Source organism: Ailuropoda melanoleuca, chromosome 10, assembly GCF_002007445.2.
Source record: "Ailuropoda melanoleuca isolate Jingjing chromosome 10, ASM200744v2, whole genome shotgun sequence".
Taxonomy (NCBI): domain Eukaryota; kingdom Metazoa; phylum Chordata; class Mammalia; order Carnivora; family Ursidae; genus Ailuropoda; species Ailuropoda melanoleuca.
In genome coordinates this window covers 74,245,563-74,269,201 of record NC_048227.1, presented here as the reverse complement: position 1 = coordinate 74,269,201, position 23,639 = coordinate 74,245,563, and the positions used below count along the sequence as shown (strand labels likewise).

At 35.9% G+C, this 23,639-nt stretch overlaps 1 protein-coding gene across 3 annotated transcripts in view; it reads right to left on the bottom strand.

The window, feature by feature from the left end:
- Positions 1-279: 279 nt before the first annotated feature.
- Positions 280-23,639, bottom strand: part of RSPO3 (R-spondin 3) — an 83,807-nt gene continuing 60,447 nt past the window's right edge. For 2 of the 3 annotated variants that reach the window (XM_034669097.1, XM_002915132.4), the window contains one exon: positions 280-1,485. In XM_034669097.1, the coding sequence (XP_034524988.1) occupies positions 1,292-1,485 (194 nt within the window). In that variant the 3' untranslated portion in view covers positions 280-1,291. The remainder of the gene's footprint in view (positions 1,486-23,639) is intronic. The other variant, XM_034669099.1, reaches the window with a different exon arrangement.

Below are 23,639 nucleotides of genomic sequence, written 5' to 3'. Positions count from 1 at the left end.
TAATTTCTAAGCAATGAAGGGGGAGCAGTGAAATCATTTCCAGAGGCCTACGCATCTAGAATTAGAATTTTGTTGATTAAGGGAAAAGTTGAATAAATATCTCCTAATATCCTATAAGCAAATCTCTATCTACTTACAAAAGGTGGGTTCAAAAAGCAAACATTAAGAAATGTAAAATGTTCAGATTACATAAGATACAGAATCACCTTTCCTAATTTATGAGTCTGTAACAATTTTCTAATAAAACAAACAATAAAACAAAATGAGCAAAACTTTAAAAACTATCAACAAATATATTTATTGTGGTGGCTTTCCCCCCTACTAGATACACCTTGTTAGAAAGTAGTATCCCTTTTAGTTTCAGGTGGACCATTAAGCAGGTAATAAAATTGTTTTTCCCTCAGAAAACACATGACTTTGCAAACATGTTCTATTCTCCTTGCTCTAGTTTTTGTTTTTCTATGAAATCAGAATTTTCTTCTGATTTTGCTTTTGGAAGTTACAGGTGCACGTTTACAGACTTATATAACCCAAGGGGCAGCAGAGGCTGAACCACACAGTGCTGACATCGATTGGAGACCTGTTCCAGGTAGTCACAACCCTTCACAGTTTCGTAAAGCACAGAAGTCATCTCCAACGCTATGGTTTCTTCCACATTTCGCCTTTCTCCAATCCCATACAGTATGCTTAATTCTGGTGTACACGCTCATGTTTCTTGCGGAAGGACAGGGTGAGGGCAATAGAACCGATCTGAAAACAGTCTTTTCTGTGGTGATAATTCCTATGATTCCAAATGCCAGGCCCTAGGATCTGAGCACTCTCTAGATCTCCTGGACAAAACAACACTGTTCTTTGAAAGATGTTTCTCTTCCCTGGTCTCTTACTTACTTTGAAGGGATACTGCATCTTTGAATTTGCAGAACTATCTTTCGCTTCTTAAAGCAATAGCTTGAAAAATTATTTTTATAGGGAAAAGATGTTGCTTCTCCAGATGTCATCATTATGTTGTTACGTCTTATAGCCTATTGATAAGTATGTACAAAATTTCTTGTCTCTTAGAAATGCACAGAAGCATGTAAGATAACCCTTTGAAAAAATCCCTTCTTTGAACTTTTGGCTCTTTGTTGTTAACTATGCTTGTATGAAGAATATAGCAACTATTTGGAATGTTGTTGAGACTGAGCAGTAACTGACACGTTGTCCATTTGTGGTCCTAATGGCTAGAGCACCTGTCCTGGGCATCTGGTTGAGATAGCAGCATCATGAGTTTCCAACGATCTCATGGGACCCTTTAATGTACAGTGCTGACCGATACCGATTTCTGTGGTTTATCTTGGACCTTTCGCTTCTTCTGCTGCTGTTTGTCTTTGTTTTCTCGTTGTTCTGGAGTTTCTCTGCTGGGTTCCAGACCTTTGTTATCAGGTATTGCGTCCTTACTTTCTTCTTTACTAGGTTTTTTTCTTTTCCTCTCCCTTCCTTTTTTTCCTGAAATGAAAGAATACATATTTTAAAAATATATTCAATCATGTTCTACTTGGTTATTCTAAGTTTTAAAAAATGAATTAAATTTCTCTTAGGTTGCATATCATACCCATAGATACCAAGCATCTACTGTTCAAATCATTCACTCAGCTACTTTTGCTTAAATCTGTACCATATTTCAAGAAATATGAACATGGAGCACAAAATACAATGAAGTAATTAATATATGATAATTTTGGACAGCAGAGGGTTCTGTAGTTATAAGTTTGATCATTATTTTACATTTTAGTGACTTTTGGATATTTAATATAAAGTTTTGAATAGATTTCATATAAGAAATTTTTAACGTGTATATGTTATCTGACTCCTATTTAAGGCACTACTTTGTATTCAAATTTTCCAAGTAGCAGTTTACATATTTGCAATGTGCTGATATAACTACATGCCATCTACTAAAAGAGAATTGACTTACATAACAAATATGCAAATACCAGGATAACTGTACTTTATTTCAACAAAAATACTTATATGTTGAAATTAATTTCCTTTGCAATTACATGCAGGGTGCTAACTATAGCTTATCAATAACCCTATGGTATCAGCTATCCAGGAAGGCACATTGTGTCTCTATCACTCAAATGAGCAAATATTTATTGGATATACACTGGATTCCATGGAGGTCCCTGATCTTGAACTGGGTTTGAAGCACAGATTTAGTTCAGATTCACAGTCTGTGGCATTTTAAAAAGTGGAATTAACACGACCTTAAAGGTTTTGATGTGGAAAGGCATACTGCAAGGTAGACTGGAGCCGAGTGAAGAACTGAGTTTCGTTCTGTTGGCATTGGAAAATTGCTAAGAGTTTTAGGGGAAGAGAGTAATTTGAGCAAAGTGCATGAGACCTCCACCAAATTGGATGGGCTGTTTTCATTACTTTCTTTTTTTGTTTTAGTTTTGTTTTGTTTCTTATTTTCATTTATTTCTATACAGCGAATTAACTAGGTATTTTATTATCATGTAAACATTAATATATATATATATATTTAGTCTACAGTGCAAAACAATTTCTGAGGGCATGGTTTTAGTAACATCCATCACTATATATAAATATATATGTATATATATACACATATATATCCCAATGAGAAATTACTGAATTAAATCACTATCATAGGAAATGAAAACTAATGAAAACTAGGAACCAACTACTCCTTGATGTGGCACAAATTCTGATAACATGTATCCCCACAGACTGAACCATGTAGAATTTGAAATTTGTATCTGTCTAGAAAAATCATTTTGCACAAAGAATTTTGGAGAATTTATTTGTGTGAAAGAACCAAAATATTTTCATGTCCTGAAATAGGCTGCAAATATTGAATTCAGTGGGTTGGCTTTCTTCTTCTGAGCTCTGGTTACAGACTCCTAGGGAGCAATATTATTAATATTGCATATGTATCCTGGGCCAACAAAGTTTCCTTGGATTAATGATTTTATGCCACAACTAGCTTTGTCTAAGACTATATTTATAAAATCTTCCAACTACTTTATGAAAACTTGCCTTGTTGGGCTAAACATAGTGCACCTCCAACTTCCGGACTCTAAAGACAGTTAACAAAAATGAGAATTCAGACCACTGTAAGACAAGTATCAGCTGAATTGTTTTGGCTATGCAGAGATGAACAAAAATTGTTAGAACTGACTATCATGGCTAGAGCTGAACTAGTTGTACATGGATTGACCAATTCCATTATTCTTTTCACTTGAAAGAATTTTCTGGATTGATTACATTTCTGAGGAAGGAATCCAGGTTTTGTTTTTTTCTCATTCTGGCTTTAATTACAGACTTCATGTGCTGACTTGAACTTGGTAATTAAACAGAGAAAACTGAAGAGCAAATTTACCTTCCTGAATATGAAGCATAATTTAATTTTCATGAAACTGTACAAACTGAAAGAGAGAAATGCTGGTTTTCATAATATGTGCTTGGTTTTCAGAAGGACCTGGCCGCAAAGGTTAGATTACATAGTATTTCCATTTTGAGGAGCATTTCGGAGGTGTTCAAGTTCAACTCTAAAAAAATTGTCAGTGAAAGTTATTCCAAAGTTCCATAAAAACTACTGACCCCAAACAAAATGTTATTTTTATGGAAATTATCCAAAAGTTCAGTGTTTGACATTGTTCTCTTGATGATGGTCCAACATCTTACAGCTGTGATCTTAACCATAATATTCTGAACACATAAGAAATATATTGTTTCTTTCTTGGCCACAGATTGATTTATATGTTTTTTAGCTACATGTGACAACATACTCAACTTAACAGTACATTTCTGCTTATTAGCAAACTGATATGATTATTTCTTAAGACAGGCAGAACATTTTTGGAAGTAGCATGAAACTCAGCATTACAGTTTTATTATCCAAGGAGTAACTAGTCTGGGCAGTGAGTGTAAGGGGAGGGTCTAATAAAGTAACAGGAAACTAGCACATTGTACATGACTGTTGCCCAACAGAGGGCTATTGCACAATACAAAAATGGGATTATTATTTTTTACACACCACGTGTTAGTGGTTGGAAACACTAACGACCCTTTTGCATAAATAATGTATTTTCCTCTCATCCAAGAAATAAAATAGAAATGCAGGAGAGTAGCTGCAGTCCACTAAAAATCACATGCAATTCAGGAGATTTTGTAAGGTTTTCATTAAAGGGGACTTCTTTTTCTATTCTGATGACTTTTTATTGATGTGGTCAATAGTTGTCTCATACTTTTTTTGGTAAGTTTGCAAACTAAGCAAACTTACGACAATCTTACATACATGTTTGCATTTCATCATTCACTGATTATGCATGTGTACACATGCACCAGATTGGGTTGTAGAGTGTTCTAATGATCATCGTCCCTCGATGTTCCACGCATGAGGGTGATGTTGGATAGAGACCATCCAAGAGAAATTGCTATTAGCAATCAAGTAGGACCTGGGCCTTTATGGTGCAATGTTTATTTAAGATTGCTGTTTTTAGGGTCAGAAAAACACAGTGCTCAAATTCTAGGCCTGCCACCAACTAGCTGTGTGACTTTTGGCAATTTGTTGGTATCTCTTAGGATTAGCTGCTATTTAACATGTGGCTAATTATTACTACTTGCTAAATGTTGTAAAGATTACATGAGGTGCTTGTAAAGCACTTAGCATAGTGCATGGCATACATTAATCATGGAAGAAATGAAAGCTAATGTTATTAACTCATTACACAAACATGAATTAAGCTTCTACTTAAGTGTGCCACAACTTGGGGATACAAATGAGACATGGAGACACGCACAATAATTATAGTTAGAAACTAATGCTAAAATAGAGAGGGGTGTGTGCAAGCTCCTAAGGGGAGCACAGCAAGGAAAGCAATGACCTCTGCCAATGGAGATCGAAAAAGACTCCCCAGATGGGGTGATGTTTTGAGCCTGAAAGAATGAGTGAGTGTTGCCAGGCAGAAGAGGGCAAAAGGGGATTCGGGCAGTGAACAGTATGTCAGTGAAGGCATGCAAGGACATGGTGAATCTGGGGAACTGAAAAAGTAGACTTCCTTGGTTTGATCACAGTCTAAATATAGGACATTACTCAGAGAGGCTGGAACGATGTACAGGACTCAGTTGCCATGTTGGGAGTTTGTCCTGAGGATCAGTGATACTGAAAACCGGAAAATGGTAAGTATCAGAATCTGACAGCAGGGTAGAGTTTGGATGTTTCTGTGACTAGTTTAGAAAAGGCCAATAGGGTATGCTGACATGTGACCTTATTTCCTATTTCAGGAGCACTTTTGTAATTAGAATCCATAAAGGGAGTGTACACAGTGACAGGTATTTATTTTTGTGCCTTAACTTTTCAAAAAAATTTAAATTCAATTAACGTATAATGTATTATTGGTTTCAGAGGTAGAGGTCAGTGATTCATCAGTCTGATATATACCCAGTGTTGAGCCTTAACTTTTAAAAGAGTAGCTCAAATCTCTGTGCAGATCAGTCTAGCCACATATTATTTAAGATTTCACTGCAAACCAGTATCACATAATTGAATAGGTGATATTTTTGATATACTGAAATTATTTCCTATTAATGCAGAAATACATAGTCATTTATCTAAGCACCTGCTAGGGCCTTCTGCAGGCCAGGCTTCCAAGCATATATGACTTTGAAAAATACATATTCTTAGGCCCCACCCCTGGAGCTTATAATTCAGTAGGTTTAAGAGGGGCCTAGGAACCTGTAGTTAACAAGTTCACCCCGAGTTTATTCTGATAGAGAATAAGAACCACAGCTGTAGACCAATAGAAGATCCAGTTTCCTTAAATGTATACTCTTAAAGTTTATTTCACATCATATGGGTTCTCATTTAATTTCTTTATGTATATAAAATATTTTTTTTTTATGTACTGTATAGCTACTCATTTTTAAGACAACTTTTCTGATTAGGCGCATTTAGAACAGACGCCTAGATACAAAATGAAAATTAGTTGCAGGTTGTCTTTTTAAAATCTGTTCAAATAGAAATATGAACTAAAAGGAATAAACATGTAAAAACGAACAAAGAGAGAAGGAAACTGTCCTGAGTTATTTTCCTATTTACGTTCCAAATGAAAAATGAAAACTATAGAAAATGCTAAGTTACCTTTTAAAATATAACAGGGTTATAAAAAAGGTTGCTTCCATAGAATCACAGATAGAATTTATTTGTTGGGAATTACTCAAATTGTGAATATCAGTTCACAGTTTTCTGAATGTTTAGAAGTGTCTAGGCAGAGGTTTTAGTCACTTTATGAAAGTGACTTCTTGGTGAATTTCTCACACGACACCACTAAGGGGAGCCATTGAGCTTTCAGTAGCTCCTCTTCCAAGACAAGCTGTTACAATCTTTTTCAAAAAGCAAAAATGTATCCCACATTCTCGACGGAGGACTAAATATTACCGAATCTATAACTGAAACCAATTAAATAAATATCCCATTAAAATATAAAATGTATTGCTAGGTGTTTTCTCTTCATTGGCTATGGAATGAAGTTCAATCGGAAACGCATGGCTTTATGCCTTCAAAAAAGCACACATCGTGCGAAAATGGGGTTAATCTAAAGATTTTTAAGTCTAAAATTGACCTGATTTTTATGTATAGAGGATGAGAATTCCAAATTTTATTCCTTTTAGTTAATATATCACTGGGGAAACTTTGCAGAGGAGGGGAAATTGCTACAGTCTAACTTCTTTAGCAATTATGATCTGATATGTAGATACGTGTAATATATAAAGGCTTTTGGATTGTGGGCTATACAAACACAGAACAGCCTAACCCAGTGGTAAAGAACACAGCTGAAAGTCAGAAAGACCAAGTTCCTTTTCAGCTGTATTATTACCACGTAGAATTAGCTTCAGGAATGCATTCAAACCTTTTGCTTTTTGCTTGTTTTTTTAAAAAGAATAAAATAGAAATAGGGGTGCCTGGGTGGCTCAGTCCGTTAAGTGTCTGCCTTCTGCTCAGGTCGTGATCCTGGGGTTCTGGGATCAAGCCCTGCGTAGGGCTCCTCGCTCAGCGGGAAGCCTGCTTCTCCCTCTCTCTCTGCTTGTGCTCATTCTCGCTCTCTCTCTCGCTGTCAAATAAATAAACAAATAAAATCTTTAAAATAATAGAAATACTTATTTCCTTGATATTACTCTAACCTAGGAATTTATAACAAATATAGTGAAAATATGAAGGAATGGATTTGTAAATAGACACTTAATTTCTCCAAATTGACGTTTAAAGCTACCTAAATTATTTATTCTGTAGTTTAATACCTGAATTAACTTAATTGCATTCCTATTTAACTTCCAAGATGCCTCTGATTAATTATTCACAGAAAAATAATTTGGAAAAATAGAATTACATACTCTACCAAATGCTGTTAATTTGGGAAATTACCATGAACCATTTTTGCAAAGAAAGCTCTGATCATTAAAATATATTACAATCGAAATAGCATCTTCCCACCAGTTGAAAAGGACTCATACAAGAGATGCAATCTATTTGTGTCACATTCTTTTAGGAATTCAGAAGCAAGACTGTCCTGACTGTAAGACACTGAGTGTAAATTTTAGGAGGTCAAAGTGGATAAACCCAAGTGTCTTACCATGGCACTCAGGGTCCTGGTCCTCTGTCCTGGCCCCTGCTCGCTTTGTCACTCCCTTCATTGGCCTCATACATCTCTTCCTAGTCACCCCTGCACTTCACACACCACAACCCCCTATGTTTACCGATCCCATGTGTTTGATACATTCACTAGAATGCATTCTCCAGCTCTTACTCAGACTTTGTGTTTCATTCTCCACCACATGTCACTCCTTCAGGGGGACTTTCCTCACTCGCTCACCTTTGCCTAGATTAGGTTACTTATATTTTACTCTCTTTGCTCAATAAGGTCCTAATTAGTAGCCTGTTGCAGTAATCACGGTGAAGATGACTAGGGAGGTCTGCTTCTAAAAATAGTAGGAGTAATGGTAATTAAAGTTTAAGGGACACTTAGGTGTACCAGGCATACTTCTTCTTTTTTTTTGTTTAAGATTTATTTATTTGAGAGAGAGAGAGAGAGAGCTCCAGCGAGCAAGTGTGGAGAGGGGCAGGGGCAGAGGGAGAGTGAAAGAATCTCAAGCCAACTCCCTGCTGAGCACAGAGTCCAAGGACTCCTGGCCTGATCTCGCAACCCTGAAATCATGACCTGAGCTGAATCGGAGAGTCCTCCGCTCACATTGTGCCAGGCAGGCGCCCCTGCAGCAGGCATGCTTCTAAGTGAGAGCGCCGTGTCTACGAGTTCTACTAGAACCTCCACCGAACACTGAGGAAAATGAGGATCTTAGCCACACTGGACTCCTCTGCCTCCAGGTCACATCTCCATAGAGTACGCAGCAGCTCGGCATCCTTGTTTTACTTCACGCTTAAGCTACTGGGTCAAAAATGGGGCAAGGCAAGTGTGTGGACTAACCTAACACAACAGAGACTTTTATAAAAATTGTGGTTTAGAATATACTTTCTTCACCTCTTGGAACTGAATTCTGAGCAGCAAGTTGCTCATCAGATCCTAACAGCATCTTGAAAGAGATACTTTGTGTCAGCACCAACCGGTCACCTCATTCTTTCCTCTCTTCTTTCTTATTGCTACAGTCTGTGTGTTTTTCAGTATTTCCATCCCCTTCCCAGTTGTAAAGAGGTAGGATGCAGTATATGTGAATTTTAGAAATTATTTACCTGTTATGTCATTTATATATAATCCAGAAACCTTATTTTACCTTTACACTACCACTGCTACAGTTCTAAAATCCTCACAAAATTATCAGAGATTTTTATATTTTGTTACACTTAACATCAAAAGAAAGAAAAACTGTACTGATTTAGATTTAAAAATCCCAGTGAGGCATGAATGCAGTCCTATTGTAAATCATTTCATTTTATAGCAAACGTCATAAACATCAACAAGGACAAATTTTTAGAACTTCTATTTTCATAATGTGCTTTGCATAATAAACTTTCTTTTGTCAAGTCAAATACTTCCCTTATGAATTGATTACTTTCAGTTCGCCTTGACAGATTTTTTTTCCCTCTGTTGTTTAAATAATTTCATCACTCACTGAAGATTCAAGATCTGAAATTTTGAATTTTAGCTCTGTGCTGACAGAAATTTCCATGCCCCTTTCACCCAAGGTAACTATTCCATCTCATTGCTTCTGCTGCCCAGAACCCTAGCCTGGCTGCTTGCACTCAAGAGGGACATTAGTCAGAGTCCAAAAGAAACTGTTAAAGATGCTGGATATTGCATACTAGGCATATAGCACGTCTTCCTGCTGTAAATTATCAGTGTGAAAAGAACAGTTAAAAGCACAGAGAAGAAAGTGCCCAGAGATTTTTTACTATTTGCAATATTTACAACCTAGTCATTATAAATGTAAAGTGTACCCTATGTTTTATTTTATAATATTTTAAAAACATAGGAGGGCATTACAATTTATATAACTTTTTTTAATGCTTTTTTTTAAGGATTTTATTTATTTATTTGACAGAGATAGAGACAGCCAGTGAGAGAGGGAACACAAGCAGGGGGAAAGGGAGAGGAAGAAGCAGGCTCATGGCGGAGGAGCCTGACGTGGGGCTCGATCCCAGAACGCCAGGATCACGCCCTGAGCCGAAGGCAGACGCTTAACTGCTGTGCCACCCAGGCGCCCCACAGTTTATATAACTTTTATTTAGGTAACCATTTTAAGTTTAGTATTCTTTTTAAGTAAACTTATTTCTCTTGAATCAACTACCTTTCGATGAAAATTTCATTTGAAATTAGTAATTTCGGTGTTTGTTTGTTTGTTTGAGTGCAAAATCTCTTGACTTTGAAATTCTATCCACCACATTAGGTGAGATTACAAAACTCTTGGAAACTAAATCACACACGTTAATTTATATGTCGAAAATTTTTTGGTCTAAGCATGCTTGCATAACATGTTTTGAACTAGATCTTGGATCTTATACAATTGTATCTACTGCATAAGCATGTAAACTTATTCTGATTTTCACTTGTCAATGGGTATGCAGGTAAATTTCACCTATTGAATCCAGTCAAATTTAGTACGTTCCTTTTGCCATAAAGTTCATAGCTAGTCTGTGAAATGAGCATTAACTGCTCTCTCCAGGAAAAAATGACTCTACATATGATTTTTCTTTTAAAGATTTTATTCATTTATTCGACAGAGATAGAGACAGCCAGCGAGAGAGGGAACACAAGCAGGGGGAGTGGGGAGAGGAAGAAGCAAGCTCATAGCAGAAGAGCCTGATGGGGCTTGATCCCATAACGCCGGGATCATGCCCTGAGCCGAAGGCAGACGCTTAACCGCTGTGCCACCCAGGCGCCCCTACATATGATATTCTGATTGTTTAATATACTGTTCGTGAATTTATGATAGGATTAATGTGTACATTGCTTTTCTTCAGAAATTAGATAATGGTGTGGCTGGCTCCACTATTTCAAAAATTACTGAAGCCTGCCTACTTACACTACTGAACGTCCTCCATGAAATTTTCAGTTTAGACAAATCTCCTCAAAGTATTAATGACTATTTCAAAAAATGAACTGATGTGTTTATCTTTTCTGTAACACCAGGCTCATGCTGGCTGCTGCTGTAGGCCATCAGCTTGTATCTCAAGGTACAAAATGTGTGTGTGTGTGTGTGTGTGTGTGTGTGAGTCTATGGAATGTTTATGTCAAATACTTCTTTCTCATCATCCTTAAAAAAATCTATTGCAGTCCACAATATGGAAAATATGGAAAGGGCCCAGATGTCCATTGATGGATGAATGGATAAAAAAAGATGTGGTACATATGCACAATGGAATATTACTCAGCCGTCAAATAGAATGAAATCTTGCCATTTGCAATGATCTGGATGGAACTAGAGGGTATTATGCTAAGCAAAATAAGTCAGTCTGAGAAAGATAAAAACCATATGATTTCACTCATATGTGGAATTTAAGAAAACAGGTGGACATAGGGGAAGAAGGAAAAATAAAATAAGATGAAAACAGAGAAGGAGATAAACCATAAGAGACTTCTAACTATAGGATGCAAACTGAGGGTTCCTGGAGGGGAGGTGGGTAGGGGGATAGGGTAATAAGGTGATGGGCATTAGGGGGAGAACTTGATGTAATGAGCACTGGGTGTGATATGCAACTGATCAATCACTAAATTCTACCCCTGAAATTAATAATACACTATATCTTAACTAAACTGGACATAAATAAAAAAATTAAAGAAAAATCTATGACAGCAACTTAAATATTTTCAAAAGCCAATAAAATAGTCTCTTTGAAAATTCCTATCCTACACATATTGCCAGACTCAAAGTATATAAATAGTATCATGAATAGGTTTTCTTATAAAATTATTTTAAAGCAGAATACATAACTATCATTCAGACTACTTATTCAGTGATTGCCTTAAGTCTGGAAACATTGTTTCTTTAGTATTACATTATAATTAATTCCTTTTTAAAACTTTTCTTCTTCTTTGTGATAAATCAGTTTGCCTAATTCTGTCAATTTAGATTTTAAATGTGTATTTAATATATCACTAATCAGCAATTAAGTTGAAAGTACTGCCTAAAGTGTAGGTTGGTTTGAAAATCTGAGTCTTAAATATTTTTTTGCTGGTTAAATTTTATTTTCTCGCTCTAAATCTTTCTGAGTTGATAATCATGCTATCTCTGTCCTTAAAACACATTTTAAAGTAACACAATAAAGAATGCTTAAATTTGTGACTCAACCAATTCATTTACCTTAGAAAACCAAAAACCTCAGTTGTAGCAATATTTGATTTTGAAAGTTACTGTTTTTCAAATTTTTTCCATCCTTTCATATTCCTCTCAGGAGGGAGCTCAGTATAATAGTGAGTTTTCATGCACAGCTTAGAATAACATTGGTATTTGAATTTTCCCAATTTTTCTTTAGTTAGGTATATAGTGTCACAGTTCAGTCCTTTACACTTGAAATACATGTTCTGGAATTTGTTTAGGGTAAATATCCACCAAAGGCCTTTTTTTTCTTCTTTTTTAAAGAGAATCAGTAAGCCAAGAGCACTGTCTTCATCCTTGATGAAATATAGCTTTCCAATTAACAGAAAAGTCCTTCATTTCAAAAGACTGAACACAATGCTACTTGAAAATTTATTCCAGCTGGTTAAGTCGAAGAACTGAAAGAATTCCAAAGAAAGAATATTCTCTTGGCATTTATCATTTGATTTTCATTTGGATAAATTTATGTTTGTTCCAAGAACTGGCCTCAGAATTTTGTTCTTCTGAGACAGAAAGAGAAGTGTTGATAGCCATGTTTGACTGGGCTTTACTTCCTGCCTTACTCAAGTTGTCTCCTTGGTTGTATTGACAGAAGGGGATGGCCTCAGACTCGCTGACACATTTGCAGTGATCGATTATACCAGAAGTGTTGATATTATTTTAATCTCTTTCATCATTTTATGTGCTAGTTGATTCTAATGTCTAATTCTCATCCTACCACAGCCCACTCTCTTTTCTTTGAAGCTTTTTATTGTTCTATGGGGGAAAAAATGAAACTCTAATCTGGAATTACATTACAGACGGAAAACAACTACCAAGTTTCCTATTTGGCGTGTGCTACTCCAGGATATTTTTAGTAGAGATGTCACACGCATTTATAGCTACAATTTAATATTTTCAGCTATTTATTGATTACCTATGTAAAGTTCACTTTTTAAATGTACCTTCAGTACATTCTCAAATATTTTCACCTTCAGTATTTAAAACATTTTTTTGAATTACAGACTTAATCTCAAACTATTGATTTCTTAAGCTAGGATGGAAAACAGAAAAATCTCATTTAGCTTCTACTATATTAAAATTTGTAATAAATAAATTTTATTCAAAATGGAAATAAGATCAGAAATGGCAATATTTCACCTGTGGCAGATAATGCAAACTGTTTTAGGTACTTTTTATCCTGGTCTCTTTCTGTGAATATCTGTTCTTAATTAGAAATACTTTCCACATGCATTTTCTAAAACCAGCAAGATAGCTTCTTGTAAGTATGTCATCAATACTGGTTACATATACTTGAGTGGAACACAACTGGTTTAATTTGTCTAAGATATTTTGGCAATTGAATGTTTGCTAACCTAGAAATATTGGCCCTATAATTAAGTGAGATTGGTAAGATTTGACTGTATCTCATTTTATGGCTTTCACTGTCCTCCTTTTGTCACTTCACTGATGTGTTTTAGGGTGGGAGAGAGAGTCAGGAGGGTAGGCACATGTGTAGCAAATGTGTGTGCATGCCTGTGTGTATATAACCATATATGCACATATTTCTTTATAGGTTCCTTCCTACCATAAACAGGAAAGTTCTATTTTTCTGGTGGATTTAAAATATCGGGTCAAAGGCAGAGAGCTTGTTTTCCCATTCAATTTTCAACCAGTCTAATAAGGAGATTCATCCTATAATGAGTGTTCTTCAGAAGCTTGTTCCTTTAAATTTAACAGACTCTGCCAGGCTACGTGACTTTTAACTTTTTCTCTTCAAACGTTATTTCCCATATGTCAAATTAACACTTGTAAGCTCTTTTTTCTTGATGAACTTTCAAAATGTTGTAAGGAAAACAGAATATAGGTCCTCTAATAGGCATCTGATTAATGCAGAAGAAATTAAAGAATTACTTTCATTCTTCTGATACACAACCTTCTGTATTTGGACTTTTTCTTCCAACACTGACATGATCATTAGAAGCCCAATTTCCCACCTCTTTGCTACTAACTAATGAGTTAGCAGCACACTAGTTCATTTCCTAACTAGTTCATTTCCTTCCCTTGTTTTGACTGAGTCCCTAAATGTATCATAATTTATTATCTACTGAATTTTTATTATATTCCTAGCCATTTTCGTAATATGTCAAGGTGATACTGAATTATACTATTTTTTGTAATATTAGGAAGAATATGCAGTAATAATTACAAAAATGATGAACTTATTTTTGTAGAAATGCAACCTTAATTTTGATTCCCTATAAAAATACTTCAGAAGGAAACACAATTCACAGAACAGGTTATTTTGGTGGTAGGTAGATAATATTGGGGCTTCTAGCAGTGGGTTTCTGATTCATTTGCATAATTTTGTACACAGAGAACCTTGAGGTGTATGAGGTCCATATACCAGATACAGAGGTAAGCATTGCTACCGTTGCTCCAAAGAGTGTGGTAGATTTGCCCCCTCCTCCTTCTTCTTCTTCTTCTTTTTTTTTTTTTTTTTGCAAGAGCTTTAATGCAGTAGCTACTCAATAAATATTTGTTGAAAAACTTAAATGAAAGATAGGTAATACTTTTTTCCTCTGATTTCATGCCCAGCATTTTATTTGAGGGAAGGCTGGGGAAGGACAGGTATATAGAAAGATGCTTCTGATGTTATTCTCACATATGCAAGCATGCCATGACTGCTCAGTCTTTCAATCAAACAACTTGTCTTTTTTTTTTTTTTTCCTTAGGGAGAGAGAGATGGGGGTGGTGGTGAAGATGAAGAAAGGGGCAAAAAGGGGGAGAGAGAAAGAATCCCAAGCGAATCCCAAGCAAACTCCAAGCCCAGTGCAGAGTCCGACGTGGGGCTTAGTCTCAGGCCTTGCCCTGAGATCATGAACCAAGTCAAAATCAAGAGTTGGACGCTTAACCATCTGAACCACCAAGGCACCCCTCAAACAACTTGTGTTAATGAGTGCCATTTACTACTACAGAGTCCTCAGCCAGTAAGCCACTTCTGTTGCAATATTGGCTTCAAAAGCCTACTCCAGAGAGCTACATCATGGTCTCAAGGAAACAATTTTGACTTACCATGCTCTAGGTCATCTTTAGGACCAAGCCAATGATGAGTAACTAGAATATCCCTAAGGCTGCTTTAAGAAGAGACCGTAGAAGTCCAGATTGCAATAGAGAGGTACCCTACTCTCTTCTATTTTGAGAAGGAATTTAAATTCTAGAACAGTTTCAGGGATTTGAAGGTTCTAAAGTTTCCCTGAGGTGGGGAATGTGACCATCTCCTAGCCCCAAACTGGGGAACAGTGGCTTAACAAAAAGTTTCTGAGACTAGAGAAGAGAAGAAGTCGGAGAGAGGGAGGGAAAGGGGAAGTGGAGGAAGAGAGGAAGGGACTTTGGATGATTGTGAAAAGTTGAAAGATGGCAAAATAACTTTTTCTTCCTTAAATTATCTTCCAAAGCAGGCATAAATGATGCTTTATTTGGTGGAATTGGAATGTAGTCTTCTTTTAAAATAATGAAATATGATCCTGGCTCATCTTGACCCAATCTTGGGGCTTTTGAAGTGCCACTACACAGTCTCAGAAGCCTGATTTTCCCCTTGATTTTGAATGACTGTGGCTTTTGTTGTAATCTATTAAATTTTGCTTTCAGTGGAATTCCATCCAAATAAAAGGCCATTGGGTAGTATGATGAAACTTCTAATTTAAGAGGGTGTAGCAAGGGCAGCAAATGGTATGTGCAATGCACTTAATGGGGAGAGAAAGTCCTAGGAGAGACTTAAACAGATGAACTAAAAATTAAAGAAATCATGACAATTCCTGAAGGAATGAACTCTGTCTTACTTAATCTCCCTGAAAATCAATATTTGTTTGAATATTTAAGAATAAAATAAGATGATCTTTGAAATAAAAAGGCCAACTGAAACAGAAAAAGTTTTAAAGGGATAAATACTTTTTGATAATTCATGTTTTTAGTGTTTATTTTCTGAGTTATTTCCTGTGTGCCAGAAGACCATATTGAGGTAGAAAGGGGAATATGTGATCAATGATTGTATATAAATCCTTCCCTTATCTTCAGGGACTTTTTAAGAAAAGGGGTTGTAGTCAGGAGGTGATTAAAAATACTGAGGGAGGGGCACCTGGGTGGCTCAGTCATTAAGCGCCTGCCTTCGGCTCAGGGCGTGATCCTGGTCCCTGGGATTGAGCCCCACATCAGGCTCCTCCTCTGGGAGACTGCTTCTTCCTCTCCCACTCCTCCTGCTTGTGTTCCCTTTCTCACTGACTGTCTCTCTGTTAAATAAATAAATAAAATCTTGAAAAAAAATACTGAGGGAGTAAAAATACTTAAGAAAGGCGGAAGAAAGATTGGCAGATTTTCTGGGGGTTAGAAGGGTGGTGGATAAGAGGCAGAATCTTCTCCATTACACCTGGGTCACCCTTAATCAAATGCATCTCGGGGGCCCTGCAAACTCTGTTGGTACTTTTTAGCTGTAGCAGGGCCTTGAGGAGTTCAGCACAAAATGTCTCCTGGACAGCCTTCCTTGAGTATAAACATGTCTGGGTATGGGTGTGTGATTCTGTCCAAACAGAAAATTTGATTTCTAAATGATTTCTAGAAATCATGACATATTTCAGAGATCACTTCATCATAGATGATTTTCACTATTGCTTACAACACATGGTAAGCAGTTGCATTCTTTATGCATGTATATTTGACATTTTTGATTCATACGTGGATTAATATATTAACCCATTGCACTGTACTTGTTAAGTGTTTTGAAAATTACTCCTTGTCTATTTACAACCTTCAAGATAGATTTCAAAGGCGGCTTTCTCCATGAAGTCTTCCCCAATAATTTTCTAGCAGGGAAGCAGGGAAGCAGGAAAGTATAGCTTCTGTGACCTTGGACTTTGAAGTTAGATCTGAGTCTGATTCTCTATCAAACCATTTAGCCGTTGTATATGCTTGACTGATGTTACTTAAACTCTCAAGACCCTATTTTTTTAATGTGTGCTTAAAAATATGTGACATTAAATTAAATGTGAAAAATCTGAACTAGGTATCAGAAATGTGCATTTTAGATAGATTTGGCCATATTACTTATCAGCTACGTGACGTTAAATGAAGTACTTTCTGTGCTTCACTTGACCCTAATTTATAAGTTAGAGCAGATCTTTCCTATTATTCTCACTATCTGAGGTAGGCATGAGGAATAAATGGTATATAAGTACTTAGAAAGTGGAAAGAATTATGAAATTGTACTCCTAAAACAATGGTGATAATCATGGTGATGACGATGATTTCTATGAAAATTTGCAGTAGCTGAGCGGATCAAGTCACCTTTGAAAATAAAATAGCCTTACTCTGACTAGGGTAAAACCTCAGGGGAATTTAATTCTTCTAAGACTTTTGGTGGAAGTCCTTAACCCACTCAAATCCACCTGCTTTAGTAAAACCGTGAAAATTTTACCTCTCACATCTCTCTCAAATGTGCCATTTTCTCTTCATTCTCATTTAGTTCTAGCCTCTTATCATCTCCAGAATATATTTTTGCAAAACTAGGGACATTGCTTTTCTTTGCTTCCGGTTACTTTCCACCTTGCTAACAGGCTATCTTCTTAGACCACAGGGTGCTGGTCTCTTTTTTCCGTTAGCCTCGTTTTTTAAAACTCTCCCTAGCGCCTGTATTCCCAAATTTTATAGAACATTATTTCTTTCCCTAATTTGACTCTGCTTCCGCCACACTATATATCTCATGATTAGTTAGTCACATCATGCTCTTTCTTGCTTTTGTGCCTCAGATGCTGCTCCTCAACAGAGAGCTTCTTTAGCTGGAAAAATTCTAATTGTTCTATGAGAGCCAATGACAATTTATCTCCTTTGTTCCCAGAACATCATACTCGTCTACCTATTTTGCCATTGTTTTTTACAGTCAACTCTCCCATTAAATTATGAACTCTCAAATGAGTCTCGGACATATTTGTATATCTTCCTTATTATTTTTACTTCTAGCATCTAGCATGGGTCCTGGCATATGGCAATTACTTGAAATACAAAATCAAATGAAAGGATGACCAGACAGAATGTTCAGAGCCAGAATCATACAAAGCAAGATGAGTGGTGACACCACAAGGCTTAAACTGAAGAGTTTAATGACCATTATATTCATAAACACTAATTTTCTAGAAGGACAAGGTATTTTATTAGACCTACTTTTCCTCTGTCACAATTATATTGCTTTCGCAGTTTCTCTATGTTATTTTCAGGAAAGAAATCTTTTCTTTCTGGTGATGATGTGATCTACTAAATAAAATCGTCCTATATGAAGCATGGTGTCATCGCATCATTCCAGCTGGGAGCAGCAAGGATGCAAGACGTATGGTACCATTGCATGCAGCTTCCAAATTCTAGGCTCCAATTTGTCCTCTGATTAATATGCACAACACATGCATGCTGAGCAAGGGGTGACAGATTTAGTCATATTTTTCTAGTCTGTTTATGCAAGGGATTAACTTTCCTCTTTAAATCAGCAGAAGATAGAGGGGACACATAGACAGAATAATGAAAGAACCAGGCAGACTTAGCTGAATCTGTCAACAATTTCTCATGAAGAAAATCATCACTGTTGAGTGTTCACTTCATAAAACTGAGCAATGCCAGCTAATGTTTGTCCTTGGCTTGGTGACTACTTACCAAGGGTCCATTAAGAGAGTATTATGTAAATTGGGGGCCCCTCAGATTTCCAAGAAGTATGACCTGCTTTACTGGAACAGCCTTGTGATAGGCAGAATAATAGCTTTGCAAAGATGTCCATGTCCTAATCCTAGAAGCTGTGAATATGTTACTTCACATGGCAAAATGGAATTAAGGTTGTCAATCAGCAGACTTTGAGATGGAGTGATTATCTGGGATCAACCAAGAGGGTGCAGTCTAATTGTGAATCCTTAAAAGTGTTAGGAGAAGCAAAAGGGAGGGTCAGAGAGATGCTGTGTGAGAAGGACCTAATCTAACATTTTTTACTTTGAAGATGGAAGAAGGGGCCTTGATCCAAGAAATGTGGGCAACCTTTACGAACTGGAAAAGGCAAGGAAATGGATTCTCACCTAGAGGCTCCAGAAAGAAACACATTCCTGTGGTCACCTTGATTTAGCCTGATTAAACCTGTGTTAGAACTATAGCTCTGACCTATGGAGCTGTAGGTGATAAATTTGTGTTGTTTAAGACTCTAAATATTTGGTCACTTATGGCAGCAAGAGAAAACTAATACAGGCCCAAACTTTGTAATGGTTTTCTTATATTTAGTTCATAAATATATGCCAGAGACATTTCTGAAGACTGCTATCCTACTGTTCAAATGCTCTAGGTTACCTGAATGGTTCACCTTGCTTATGATCAGCACCTAACTTGTCTATAGAGACCATTAGAGAGCAGAAGTACCTTAAATTTCTTTCTGGAAACCCTAATCTAGGAAATTTGGAAAAAATGAATTTACTAATAACAGATACAAAATAATAAATCGGTCAAAGGCAGCCAAGTGTCAAAAAGAAACACATACTCATTTTTTAAAGTTCATACCTCCTCTCTTTGCCCAACCCTTATGAGAACCAAAAGTATGCTTTTCCTAAGAATTCTCCGATAAATTATAAGCCAAATTGTGAAACAAGATGGGTCCTTACTATTTTTTTTTTATGTATATGGTGAATGCATTTTCAGTGTCAATTTGTGAACAAGAGTTCCTATTAAGCAGAAATTCATCTGGACTATATCATCTGCAAGATCAGCTTTAACAGAAATGAAAGAATGTTAAAACAGGGAGATTCTTTAAGAATGAAATTATGCCTTCCTCCGTGCGCCCACACCAATGTGGTTACAGAACTTTGGGGGAATTTATTCCAGTGTTTTCTGTACTCTTGGTGTTCATTGCTTCAGTTCTTCCTATCAGAACCTCCTGAGGTCAGAAAGTTTTGCCCTTTTCAGAGACTTTTTTCAGCCGGTGAAGGCTTCTGAGCTCACCAGAAATCGAAATGGGATGCTGCACTATGTCAGACCTGCATGTTTAGTCTGCTTTCCTAGAAAATAATCAAGAAAAGTTATATGTGAAAAGACACAGATGCTCCTTTCTCAGCAATATTTTCATACTCTTGAAGTATAATGTGAAAAAAATCGAGTTGAAATCTAGAAAATATGTATTTTGTTTATCCACATATTTTTTTGATTTCATTTATAAAAGTTCACAAAATATAAACATCCTTTGGAAATGCCTAAAATTATATATAATGTAATAGAACATGTTATATTATATATAATATGTAATAGAAGCAATAAATGTTATATCATGTGGATGTTCACTTTTAGCCCAGCATACTTTTCTTTGAAAATTCATAAGAAACTGATATTCTACACTATTAATTCTGACTTATAACATGTTTTTATTTGTCAGGCTTCCAATCATTTTAGGGAACTCTTTGAAGGGATACCTAAAACTAGGTTGCTCCCAGTTTAATCATATTACTTATCTTTTATTTTTTATGATTATGTAAAAAATAGGGCTCAAATTAAAACTGCCTTAAGACATACATTTTGTTATGAGTTTACTAATTAAGAAGCTTGTCTGTATATCTCAGGGAAACTCAAAGAGTTGTCTGTAACATTTATAGTTGTTGTTCAGCCCAAACTCTACAAAATGTCTCCATTTGTCAACTATAATAATGTATAATCTATTGTTTAAAAATCTATATAGTCAAATAGAATTAGTTAACATTTTGAAATTTGGATTTAAAGTGACTATAAAGATTCTCTCATAGGATGGGCAGTCCTGGAAGAACAGCTAAGTAAACATTTATTAATATTAAACGAATATCAGGTTTAGGTCACACTTCATTGCTATTTCAGAAATGAGTTGAAGAAGGACTGTATCCCATAGATTATGAGACTGATAGTAGTGTAATCAAATTCATAATTTTATTCCATTGTTGAAACAAAAAACAACAACAGAACCCCAATAACAAAAACAAAAGACCACTGTTTGGCTCTCTCTGACTCCTTTCCCTGGCCAGCCATTAAATAATTGGCTTTTGAGGAAAAAACAAACACATCTGTAACAAGTTTGGCTTCTTGTGAGTCTGTTATCCCTTTGTTATTCATCTCTTTTACTCAAGTTATAAAAAGAGAGAAAGTAGATGCAAATCTTGTCAATTTACGAGTTTCAAACTTTTCAGTTTTTGTTCCATCATTTCAGTTTTTCACCCAGCTCTCATTATTCATTCCTAGAGTTTGTTATGTACTATATTCACACCTTATCAATAATTCTAATGGAATACAGAGTTAAGTTCTTGGGACAAGCACTTATTACTGTCATGGAACTTTTGGTGTCAACCTCAAATCAATTCTAGATTACATCTGTATCCACATCCTCTTTTTGACAGGGGACTACTCTCTGCGGTCTTAAGACAGATATGTGGCTCCTGCCTGCAATATGGCCAGCTGGGTTTAAGGAGGCAGCAGAACCTCAGAGCTGACAGCTACCAGATGAATGTGCCCCTTCTGTACAGCTGAGATATGGAATTTACCATTGGCGAGCACTTAGTGCAATTTGGTAGCTGGAAGGCTGAGAAATCACATTTGTGATATTTAAGAAAATTCTAGTCTCATTGGCTTAGTCCCACGAATTGGGTAACATGTTATAGTTTTTGATGATTTGTTGGTTATTTGTTATTCTTCTAAATTCCCAAGAAATGAGCAAAATATCCAGTGGGAACACTGACGTGAGCAATAGACTTAGCAGTAACTTTTCATGAGCTATCGGCCATGGCACATCACATAAAAACCCCAAAGGCAGGCCAATTTTGGGTCAGGATTCTCCCCAGTTGGAGAAAATTTCTACCATTAAGGAAGGACCGAGTTCAAAAGAAGTCTTGGCTTATAATGTAAGGTTTGAGAATAGTTGTGGATTAGGTGGGGGAGCAAGTAGTGTTTATTGAAGATAAAAATTTGCTGACCCAGGGAATCACAGGGACTATCAAGAGTATAGTCATTTAGCTACAAGTAATTCATATTTTGCAACAGGTGTCACCTGACCTAATTTAAGACGAACTTTTACTTTTATTTGAAATTGAATAAATATTTAAGCCCTGGAGTAGAATATGTCTTCTTTAAATTGTGTCTTGAGCTTTCTCATTGTCCAAACCCTGGATTATCATAAATTTATCCTAAAATACTTTCTGGTGACTCCTGAGATTAAGTGCCTTTTTTTTCTTCCTAGACAGTAAAAAACATTTTGCTCTTTTAAATAAAGCTTGTTTTTCCACCTGTTTGATCATATTAGTAATGGTCATGAAAAATGGCTAACCTGAAGAACTGGGATTTTAGGACCCAAAGAAGCTGATGGGAAGGAGTAAGTATTTTAGGTCTCTTCACAAAAAAGGAAATGTTTCTTGATACTGGAGCTCCCACCCCTTTTGTTACAGGCTTGTACCTCGGCTTCCTTTTCTGCTTAGTCATCGCTTTAACTCCCACTCTGAGATTAATTGCGTGACTCCAAGAGATGAATGATCTTTCACTTAATCTTAGCCAATGCAATCTGGACAACCTCAGGGTTGGTAAGGCTCCTCTTGGGTGGTTTTCATTTGTTTCAAGAACATTAAAGTATCTCATAAATCTATATTTATTATATTGGTGAGTAATCTACTATAATTAAATATGAAATGCTCAAGACAATGTTAAGGTAATACTGGGGTCACAAACTTTTTTTTTTAATGGTGGTTTCATGGCTGCAAAAATACTCTGGAATTTGCTTTTGTCTTTATGTCTGCATCTGTTTAACATTACGAAGAATCCAAGAGCATATCATCTTCAGATGGACACTTTATAAGTGTTTTAAAATAATAGTGATAATTTTTTATGATAAATACACAATATTTATAAGGAAACAATTTAAGATGAATTTTGGAAAGAATATGGTTAACAATATCCTCATTCAATGTGATGTGTTCTCACTTACCATTATTAGCCAATTTGGTGAGCCAGTCTTAAAAGAATACAGTCTTTAAGAATATCCAGATTTGATACTAGATCTATTCTTAGTAGTTTTCAGACTGAGACTAATATGGAGATGCAGAAATCAGCTTAAGTTCATGATTTTGGAGCCTATGATTTAGAATAGACTGTGATGTGTTCTAAAGTTAACCTGTGCAATACTATCAGGGAGAAGGGTTTGTTAAGAATTTAATATTGAAACAAATGGTTGTTTAAATTATCAGAAAGTAGGAAGTCTTCCAGCACTTTGTATGCATTTACAAAAATAATCAATGTTGTCAAGGAAGTATTATTTGATAACTGAAGCAGTCATCTAACCAACATCCAATTGGCAGCAACAGATTAACCATATGCAATTTAAGAAAGTAACACAGCTGAATGTCTTTCAAATATATTCTTTAATTCCCATGAGCATAGCTCTTACTTCTTTGGATTTCTGGAGTTTTCAATATTCAGCAAGATACATATCCTCCCTTGCCCAGAAAAAAGCTAAATAATGTGCTTTGGGACTTTGATAAAAGTCTTCTAATAAAGGACCTCTATTTTCTAAGTTAGACAAGTAAACAAAACAAAACAAATGGAAATAGTTGAAGGTAAGAAACACAAATATAGGGCTAAAACCACAAATCAATAAATGACCACAGATTAATAAATAACTCCTATACTTGGAAAATCTATATTAAAGGATAAATTATAGAATATAAAAAGAGTGAGGTGATCATTGATTGCTTTCAATAAGCTGGGGAAATCACTTCTTTTCATGTTGAAATGAGCACTATAAAGTTTTAAGCTTG